Source organism: Sceloporus undulatus, chromosome 5 (genome assembly GCF_019175285.1).
Source record: "Sceloporus undulatus isolate JIND9_A2432 ecotype Alabama chromosome 5, SceUnd_v1.1, whole genome shotgun sequence".
NCBI classification, from domain to species: domain Eukaryota; kingdom Metazoa; phylum Chordata; class Lepidosauria; order Squamata; family Phrynosomatidae; genus Sceloporus; species Sceloporus undulatus.
Window position 1 is genome coordinate 129,749,226 of NC_056526.1, and position 10,827 is coordinate 129,760,052.

The following is a 10,827-nucleotide window of genomic DNA, read 5'->3' on the forward strand; positions in this document are numbered from 1 at the left end:
TATGCCTTGGACTACATAAATGATGATGAAAAAGCTAAGAAATGCTCTTAAAGACATGGAAGTGCCACTAAGTTTGATAGTCCTGATGATACATCTGTACTTAGGACAAGAGGCTACAGATAGAACAGAATATGGAGAAACAAAATGGTTGCCAATTGGCAAAAGGGTCAGGCAGGAATGAAGTATACCATATTTGTTCAACTTATATGCAGAAAATATCGTACAAAGAGCAGGCTTAGACTCTGAAGGAGGCGAAGATAGGAGGAAGGAGCATCAACAATCTAAGGCGGGTTACAGACCACCATAAGGGACGTCCTTAGGACATCCCATTTTGAAAAAGGGGCGTCTCAGAGTCCGTAACAAATGGTGGCAGCCGTTCCACACAGCCGCCGCCATTTTGACGTAACAGATGCTCTGCGTCCACACGTGGCACCCCGGAAGTGACGAGTGCACGTCTAGCACCTCACGACGTCTTTTCCGGGGCCCAGGAAGGAGTGCGATTTCTGTGCTCCTTCTTCGGAGTGTCTGGGACCCGCACGGTTTGGGCGCTGCGGCTCCTGGACGCTGCAACCGGCGGTGGCAGGAGACCGCCGCATTTCGGCGGTCTGTAACCCGCCTAAGATATGCTTATGACCTCATAATATTAGTAGAAAGCATCATAGACTTGGAACAATTACTAAGGGAGAAAGAACAAAAGCAGGTTTAATGCTGAACATAAAGCAAACAAAAATAACCATGCAAGATCTAAATACATTCAATCTAGGTAAGAAATTGAAATAGTTTGGATCAAAACCTGAGCAGAACAGAGACTGCAGTGAAGAAATCAGAAGGCTGCTATGAATGGAAAAGAACTAGACAGTATCTTAAAGTGCAAAGATATATAACTGAACACTAAAGTTAGAATCATCTAAGCCACTATTCCCCATCACCATGTACAGTGAAGAAAGCTAACAGAAAATAAAACTTACTTGAGATGTGGTGCTGGAAAATAAACTCACTTGAGATGTTGTGCTGGAGAAGAGTGCTGAGAATACCATAGCCAAAAAGACAAACCAATGGGTCCTTGATCAGATCAAGCCTGAAATCTCCCTGAAAGCCAAGATGATAAACTGAAGATGTTGTACTTCGGTCACATCACAAGAAGTCATAATTAACTTGAAAAGACAATAATGGGAATGTATAGGACAGCAAAAAGAGAGCAACTGTACACCAGATGGATAGACTCAATCAGGGAGGTAATGGGCCTGAATTTGCAGGACCTAAAGAGAGCAGTGGAGGATGGAGGACTTGGAGATGCCTCGTCCACAGAATCCCCAAGAATTGGGGCCGACTCAAGGGCAGTTAACAATACCTCACCAGTAACGCTGTCACTCCAATTGCTCTAACTATAGTGTGACTGACTTGCTACAACCTATTCCTTTCATAAATGAACTAGTTACTGCTCTGGGGGAGTGGTATTTACACGACGGATGCCCCTGGAGCGCCCGGAAGCTGCCTTGGGCCACCTAAGGCAGCCCAAATCCAGCCCCAAAAGGAGATCTTTTCCACTCCTATTTGGGGCTGTGGCATGTGTTCGCTGCAGCCCCGAGGTGATTGGGCTGGAGTAGCTTATAGCCACTTCTTCCTCCCTGTCTGCTTTGGCCCTTAAAGTGTATTTACAGATAACTTTAAAAGAAGTTTATGTAACAAACTTTGTACAGTATACCATAGTATAAAACACATTGAATTATCTGAATCTATGGTTCTCAACCTGTGGTCCTCCAGAAGACTTTAGCTTCCACAATCTTTGATCACTGGCCAAGTTGGCGGGACTTCTGGGAGCTGAAGTCCAAAAAGACCAAAGAAGCAAAGTTTGAGAATCACTGACCTAAATTACACTTGCTGCTTGCTTTCTCCCCACTACTGCTTGTTGCTTTCACTCAAGTCTTACAGTGGATCATGTTAGTTGCAGGACTCCTAGTTATCATCATCACAAAATAGAATCTGAACACGTCTGAGCAAATCATACAGAGACAGCCAAGAAAGTCAGGATGTCAATAGCCATATTAACTATTTCTCAGTATTTTATCATACTGGGGGTGGGTGGGATTGGCTATTGTTCAAGATAGTTGCCAAACAAAGGAGAGAAAAGAGGAGGGGTAGGAGTTGAATGATTTATGCATCTGCTAGGGCTTTTCAGTCATCACAGCTCAACCTAAATACATGTAAAGGTATGGCCTGAAATAGAATTTTCCATAACAAAACAGAATATAATATGAGAGGAAAAAATTGGACTGCCTTCTTGCAAATGCACAGCATCTTCTGTAATATACAGAGACTCTTTGGATGTAAGCCAAGGAAGACATTATTTTTTAAAAGGCCAATATAACAAACATTCTGTTCTATTTTTTTTTTTACAACCAAAATGGTTTTTATTCCTAAGCCAGTGAATGTGAAAGATTAGACCCCAGTAACTGTTACACTCTACACTCTAGTGGCACATTTCTCATCTGCATGTGCCTAGGTTTATAAAATTTAGAATCAACAGGGAGATTGTCAAATCACAGCAAGCAGTTATTTTAAAATCAAAACAGAACTTCACAGCAATGACAGTCTCTTAAAAATGGGAAACATTTTACTATGGTAGGACTGAGAGTCAGGTTTTAATTGGAAGCATTGAAGATGCAGGAACTGCAGCCACTTGTCAGGATATTCCCATTTCAGGATCTGGGCAGATACTAAATGCACACCTTTACCTTGTTGCAGAATTACTGCGCTTGCAAACAGTACTGAATTTATACAAGTCTTATGAACAATGTGGAGAATGGTCTTAAGCATGTACTAGGCCAGTGACTCTTCCAAGTCTGACTCAATTAACTGGAATCAAGTTACTGTACATCACATGCCCTCTTTTCCTGGGTCAAGTTAATAGTTTGGAACTTAATTTTCTTGACCACTGCATGATTTGGTTTAAAACACAAGGGAAAGGAGCAAATAGACATTAAAAATAAAAATACATGCATAAAACAGGCACCTTATACCTTTACAGAGCAGAGTTGTAACACTTCAGTTGGTGATCCAGATGTGTTACAACAGCCATTCCCAGTTAAGCAGGGTAGTATATTGATTCTCACATATACTATTTCTCATTCTTGCTAAATGCCTTTATTCATTTAAAGCAAAGTATCTGGGCCAGTTTGTCATCAAAAGCCTTTTTGTAATCAGAACTTTTCCAACATTAAATAAAAAAATGTGACACTGTCATTACTTTTGTTGTAGAAGCAAAAATTCAATACTAGAATTTGTTCTTGGGTCATTTATCTCTCTCGTTTACATTGCTATTGCCTCACATGCATATTAAATATCAATTAAATGCAAAGGGAACCCTCTTACCTCTTGGAGAGGGCTGCTTATTATTTGAAAAATAGTGTAGCACTATGTTAGTCAACCAGCCCAAAAGCTTTTTATCATCAAACCTGGCATGAAGTACTACATCAATAAATAATGCATGATATTGAAACAACTTCAATTATTATGTTCTGGTTCCTTATGTGTAAGATTTTTTTTTTTAAAAAAAGTGATTAGAGAAGAACACTTCATTTAATAAACCTACATCTATTGTTACCTCTTATAAAAGGGAGCAGTTGTGAGTTTTTTTAAAAAACTATTACTGCACTTTGCTCAGCTTTAAGAGCCTGGAAAGCAGGAAGACCTGTTAACATGCTAATCCCAGTAAACATCTATAACCATCCACAGACTGACAGTTAGTATACTACATATGCATTTCTGAACCTCTTTGAACATTATTACGTATTCCTGCTACCATCTAAGGCGTCAACAGCAACATAGCACAACAGGAATTAGGAAGCCAAGCAGTAAAATGGGAAAAATGAGCAGCCTCAGTTCAGGACTGCCTTTATAATGCTGAATGACCTCTTCTAGCCATCAGTATTTCACTGTTTAAAATGTTTTTCCAAAACGGACCCTAGATTCACCATAAGGAACATAAAATAAGTTAACACATATAGTGATCACATTAAAGGGAAAAAGAAGTCTGGCTTTTCACCTTGTAAGACTTAAAATGTAGTCAGACTGTAGGCCCCAGTTCAAAATGTTATTTATAGCAGCCTGACAACTAATATAGTCATAGAACTAACAGAACAAGCCATAATAGACTAAAGTTACAATTTAAATAGATGCTGACACACTAGTCTTAACATGATTATCCCTTCAGTTCTTTCTCATCAGGTATTGCCATAATTCTACAATTAAAAAGGCTGAGGGACCAAGAATCTTTAATTCCGCCTGTGCTGCTGCTATGTGACCCTGCTTGAAGAATTTGGTTATTTAGTGCAGAATATTCAAAGCACACAAAATACCAACAGCTATTAATAATCCATTTAGTTCTGTAGACTTTAAAAATCATTGCATAGTTTTATGCATTATTCTAAAATACTAGTTGCTTATTAAACAGTTTTTTTTAATAAAAATGACACAGCTCTCAGTGCATTTAGAACATTGACTACCTCGATCGTCTATCTTTTTTGGATTTGTCTGTACATTTTTCCATAGTCTTCTCATTGTCTCCTCTGCACTTGGGGCAATACCATTTCCCCTTTGGTTTGTAAGTGAGTCCAACACATGAAAAATGAAACCACTCAATGGGACACAGTTCACTGTCACACCCTATCATTTCTCCATAAGACACTTGGTCACAAAGACAGTAAGTTGGCTCATTAGGGTCTACTGCGAAGTCTACTGGTGAAGCCTCCCTTTCTTGTTTAGCTTTAGAGCGTTTCTTTTTCTTAGCAGATTTAGACCTCTTTTCTTTAGGTGGTTGGTCATCATACTCATCCATTCCATTTGCTATATGGCAAATATCACGGCTTTCACTTGTACGCTGTCTACGGGGCCTTCGTGAAGATCTTTCCGGCTGGCATGGATCTACTTTTGACTTTTCAATGGGTTTTTCAGTATCTGACAACTCTTGGAAACACTGGGAGTGGGACTCTATTTGCCGGGCTCTGTTCTCCACTAACTCAAGCATTTGAGTAACAATTTGGATCTTCTCATCCCCAAGCTCTTGGTTGTTGATAAGGGCTCTCTGAAGATGCTGTTGCAAACGCTTTTTCTGAGCAGGATCATCTTCACTCTTGTACTTTTCATATACTTCATCAATTTCTTTTAATGCTTCTGTCAAGAAGAAATAGTCAACACAACTGTATCACAAACTAGAACTTCTAAAAACATTGCCGGCAAGTTGACAGACATTTTTAACAGTACACAATGCATCCTATTTAATACAGCATATACTGTATATATTCATGTATGAATTGACTCATGTATAAATTGAGGGCAGGGTTTGGGGCCAAAATTATGCATTCTGATATGACTTGTGGATAAGTTGAGGGTAAAACCTAGGAGCATTTAACAAAGGAAGGAAAGGATGAAGCAAAAGGAAATGATACCAGCAGGCATAATTGTGTGACTTGCTCTGGGATTTGGGTGAGGGTGCTTTAGATAGCAAAGGAGAAAAAATGTTCAGCAACCAAAGGTATGCCTTGTCTTAATACAGTCGGCCCCCCCATGTCTGCAGAGGTTAGGTGTGCAGGATCTCTGCCAAAGTAAAACAAATATCTCTAGGCCTCCCAAAACCTAAGGGGCTATGGTGCCAGTAGCAGGAATCTTTCAGGCTGGGAGTGGGGCTCAGCACATTTCCTCAGGGTAAATCTTACTGATTTTAGTGTAATTTAATTCTTTCTAGCTTGGACTGTAAGGAAATGCCAAGTGTCCCGAGTAATTTTTTGAATTCTAAAAGGAATCAAAGCTTTTCCTTCCCAGGGAAATGATCTGCAGTTTCTACTGCCCATACTTGTCTGAGTGCACAAACTCTCACTGGGAAAAATGTTCAACAACAGTAACAAAGATGACGTTGTAGAGGGGAAACAAAAAAGAGATGGTCCTTCTGTCCTTTCTCCCTTCTCCTTGTGTGTAATGTGTGCCTTCAAGTCATTTCTGACACAGCGACCCTACCATGGGGTTTTCTTGGCAAGATTTGTTCAGAGGTAGTTTGACTTTCTCTGAGGCTGACAGAGTGGGTTTCATGACCAAGCAGGGAATCAAACCTGGTCTCCAGAATTGTAGTCCAACACTTAAACCACTACGCCACTCATTCTATATGAAATATGAAAAGGCAAGCTGTCTTTAATTCTCAATATGAACACTGTAAATTCTTTGGTTCTGCATTCAAAGGGAAGCTACTATTAACTTTATATGTTGGGAGGGGAAACCTCATCCTCGCCTGAATATCAGGTACACTACATTGCATTTTTGTATGCTGTATCAGCCCAGAGTTAACCTCTCCCCAGCCCACTCATGTTGTATACACTGCTACTAAAACAATACCTGCAAATATGCTGTTAAGGTAGTGTTCCTAGCCATTAATATGAAAGAGGTAGTCTGCTCATTAAGGGCACAATATGCTGATAGGAGATAAACAGGATCCTGGTTTGTGCCTACCTGTCCAGCTGAAGCCTGTCAACCCTGCTTGAGAGCTGAATGACACACACAAAGACACAAGTTCAAGTGACTGTTTGTATGCCATCTGATAAACAAAATCAACTTTAATATTTTAAGGAGACATCAACTATATATATATATATATATATATATATTGAAAAAGGACCAAGATACCTTGGTGACTCCTATGGCTCTTGAGATCAGGCTTCGATTTCTTGTTTGGCCATGAAACCCACCTTGGGCAAGTCATACTCTCTCAGCCTCAGGGGAAGGCAATGCAAACCTCTTGTGAACAAATGTTGTCAAAATCCTCATGATAGGGTCACCCTAAGTCGGAAATGACTTGAAGGCACACAGCCGCAGCCACAAGGCACCATATTACCTTGTTGTGGTCTGTATAGAAGGGTGTGAGTAGGGAGATCTTAACATTTGGGAACTTTTTTGGTTGATTCAATATGTGGGGAAAGGGGTGTGTGTGGGGGGGTGGGCTTGAGGGAAAACCAAAGCTGACCCTTCTTCCCTTTCCCCCAAAAGTCCCAAAGGTTGCATCCACACTGCTGAAATAATAAGGTTTGACACCACTTTAACTGCCATGGCTCAATGTTATGAAATTCTGGGAATTGTAGTTTGCTGTGACACCAGAGCTCTCTGGCAGAGAAGGCAAAATGTCCCACAAAACTACAATTCTCAGAATCCCACAGCCCCAAGCCACAGCAGTTAAAGTGGTGTGTTATTTCTGCAGTGTGGATGCAGCCCAAATCAGGCCCACCAGCAAAAGTGGGGCGCAGATGGGAGGGGGGTCAAAGTTCACCATCTCTCCACTTTCAAGGAAGAAAAGGGTGTTTTTTTGGACAGTATCACCCCACAACACAAACCACACACTCAATTCCACAAACACAACCCCTCCACATCCACCATTACAACCCCCAGCCACCCTTGCCCTCCCATCCCAACCCCCACATACACAACTCCCCTCTATATACACCACCACCCACACAATTTCCCCATACACCTCCACCCACCACAGCATCCCATACACAACCCCCCCCACCACCCTCCAATCCACCACCTACACAATTCCCTCACAACCACACCCACACCAAACCACCTCCTATATAAACCCCCCACAACCACAACCCCGAATCCACACATCCAACCCCCTCACACCACAACATCGCCACAGACACCGCCCCCTCACAACCCCGCAACACACACATACCCACCCCCCCTCCACCTCGAGCCTCACCCCTGCAGCGCGTGTCGACCTCCCTGAGAGCGAGTGCCAGCCTCTGCATGTCCAGCGGCAGGGACTCCACATCAGGTAGTCCTGCACACGTCGCGGGCCAGGAACCGCTCAGACACCCCCCTCCTCCTCCTCCTCACCGCCGCCGCCTCCGAGGCCTCCTCCTCCGCCTCCTCCTCCGCAGGGGAAGCCGGCCACCCCTCCGCAGCCCGCACGCCCACCGCTCCCCCCGCGGAGGCCCCAGCAGCGTTTACCCAGCAGCAAGCGCCGCCGCCGCCGCCGGGGAGACCACGACGCCGCCGCCACAGCCCCGCCCGCCCCTCCCGGCTGTTGCCCCGGCGACCCAGCATCATGACGCGCGCGCGAGGACGCCCCTCGCAGGGGGAGAGGAGGGGGATAGGGGTCCGCGAGAGGACGCCTCAATCCGAGGAAGAGGAAGAAGAGACTCCTTTCTCCTCTCCGCCTCCTCTTCCACTTAGAACTCCCCGCCTCTTTCCTCTTCCGTGCGCGCGCGCGCGCCCCCTCTTTTTCTTTTTTCTTCTTTTCTCCGAGCACGCATGCGCGAGGCCAATGTCCATAAGGCGCGGCCGGTTCGCATTCTCCCGCCTTCCCCGCGCGGCCGACGCCATTGGCCCTGGATTGAAAGGACGTCGGAGGGGCGGGGTTTTCCCTCCAAGGCTCCTCTCTCACCTCTCTGCTCAGATGGATTCTTTTCCCCTTCCCTGGCATCATGGGAATTGTAGTTGAGTTTGTAGTTTTCATTCTTTAGCAAACCTTGTGAGATAAATGAACCACTGGTCCTCCCAAGAGCCGGCGTGTCTCCAGTTTGAGTTGTAGTTTTAACTGCCCTGTCTCAGTGGCAGCTCAATCCTGGGGACTATGTCTCCTGAGGAGCTGTAGTGCCACTACAATTCCAGGAATCCCACACACTGAATCGGCAGTTAAAGCACGCACCAGAATTACGGAATCTGGGTCTGGGAGTTTGTAGTTTCGTGTAACGTTTAGGGGCTTCTCGGCGCTGTAGTTTCATCGAGACTTTAGGGATTCTCGGGAGTGTGGTTCCTGTGCGACGTTTAGGGATTTGGGAATTGATTTTTTGAGACGTTTAACCTTTCTCTGTCAGAGAGCTCTGGAACCCGTTTTAAATGCCCTGGCTCAGTGCTGGGAAGCGTAATTCGTTGTGGCACAAAGCCCGTGACAGAGAAGGCTAAATGTCTGAGGGAAAACGACACTTCCCAGAATTCCCTAGAACCGAGTCTCAAAGTGGACTCTAGGAGCGTCAGCCATTTTGAATAAAAAAGGGCCGGGGGTCCGAGAATGAGCCCCGTTCTTTTTTGTGCTCAGCGAGGTAAACCGCCTCCTGGGAGGAGGAGGAGGAGCCGCGCCTGCGCACTACCTGCGTGACTATGGGGCGTGGGCGACGAGTTCCTCCCGCGCTCACCTCTCGGCCCGGGGGTTCTTGGCGGAAGAAGGAGTGGTGAGGCGGCGGGGGGGGGTCTTCTGCGCGGCCGGGAGCGCGCGGCACTCTCTGCCAAAGGTCGGGGACTTTCCCCTAGGCAGGGGCCAAGAGGCCTGAGGAACAGCGTCTCCGCGCGTAGCCTAGAGGCAGAGGTCTTCGGGACGCCGCCACTTACGGCCTTCCCCGCTCACGTCAGATTATATATCCTGTAAACAGCGTTACTCCAGGTTACAGTGAGAAAAGAGAAAAGGCCATCAATCGTCCATGGATCACTGAGGGTCCCAACCTTTCATCTCCTAAATGTCTACCGTGTCGGTAGTCTTGTAATCTTGATCACAGGGTCGTTTTTTGAGGCCCTAAACACCGTGACTTGTTTGTAATATGCAAATTTTCTCCCGAAGCTGACCAATGGGAAGAAAGAAGCCGTCAGCCCTCCTCCCTTGGGTTGGTTCTAATGGCCTGGGGAAGGAAGAGCTTTTGCCTTGCTTGCAATAGGAAGGCCTTTGGGGTAGCAAAGCGAGAAATAGTTTGAACACCCCCCCCCTTAACATCCATGGCTCAGTGCTATGCCTTCTGGGAATTGTAGTTTCTTGTGGCACCAGAGCTCTCTTGACAAAACGAGGCTGAATGGTCCACAGAGCTAAGTTCCAGGATTCATAGCCTTGAGCCATGTGGCAGTTAAAAGGGGGACCCAAACTGGATTAATTATGCCGTGTGGATGCAGCCAGAATCTCATGCTGTAGCCACATTCCAGCATCCTGCACTTTGACACTGCTTTTAACTGCCATCATGGCTCAAGGCTATGGAATCCTGGGAACTGTAGTTTTGTGGAAGCCCTTTGGTCCTCTTTGTCAGAGGCTGTGGAATCCTGGGAACTGGGAGTATGGGATTTGTTGTTGTGGCACCAGAGGCACCAAGGCTATGGAATTCTGGGAACTGTAGTTTGTCATGTCACCTTTCCGTTGTCGAAAACTTTGCCTACAACTCTGGAGGCAAGGGTTCGCTTTCGCTGGCTACTGAAACCCATTGGGTGACCCTGGGCAAGTCACACTCTCTCAGCCTCAGAGGAAGGCAATGCCAACACTTCTGAAGATCCGTGGGGCCAAGAAGAACCCCCATGATAGATTCTAGGGTGGCCGCCATAGTTTGGAATGACTTGAAGGCGAACACAACGGCAAACCAAAACAATTCCTCAAGAGGGCAAATAATAGAGTCTGGCGTTCAAAATAAGAGCAGAATTGGAACTCAGGTGCTGGTATGAACTTTGCAGAGGAAGACATAGATGGTGTTTACTGCATGCAACACTGGGGAATGTTCATTTTGGGAGACTACAGATGCCGTGGGCTATATTTCTGTGAAGAACGAACTGGCAAAAGCCACTTCTGAGTATTCCTTGCCTAAGAAAGCCCTATCAAATTCATGGGGTTGCCATAAGCTGACAGAGGACTTGAAGGCACATAGACACAGCTCCCAGAATCCCCCCTTGTCCAGCATCTCGGCTTTTCTTGTTCTCTTAGAATTTTTGTAAGCCACCTTGGGTCCCACACTAGGAGATAGATAGATAGATCGATAGTAGATAGTAGATAGATATAAAGTTCCATTGATTAAGTGGGTCTTTATAGTTAGA

General features: G+C 45.1%; 2 protein-coding genes across 3 annotated transcripts in view; both read right to left on the bottom strand.

Annotated features, from left to right (window-relative positions):
• Positions 1–10,827, bottom strand: part of STOX2 (storkhead box 2) — a 337,882-nt gene that overhangs the window by 314,917 nt on the left and 12,138 nt on the right. The window lies entirely within an intron of this gene.
• On the bottom strand, positions 4,439–7,831 carry ING2 (inhibitor of growth family member 2). Of its 2 annotated transcripts, XM_042467229.1 has the most exons (3): positions 7,745–7,798; positions 6,673–6,891; positions 4,439–5,172 (listed from the first exon to the last, which is right to left on the bottom strand). In XM_042467229.1, exons 2-3 carry the CDS (start codon positions 6,746–6,748, stop codon positions 4,502–4,504), a joined length of 747 nt encoding a protein of 248 aa, XP_042323163.1. In that variant the 5' UTR covers positions 6,749–6,891; positions 7,745–7,798; the 3' UTR covers positions 4,439–4,501. The 2 variants fall into 2 exon arrangements, with proteins under 2 accessions (XP_042323163.1, XP_042323165.1); XM_042467231.1 differs by lacking the exon at positions 6,673–6,891 and having other exon boundaries at positions 7,745–7,831.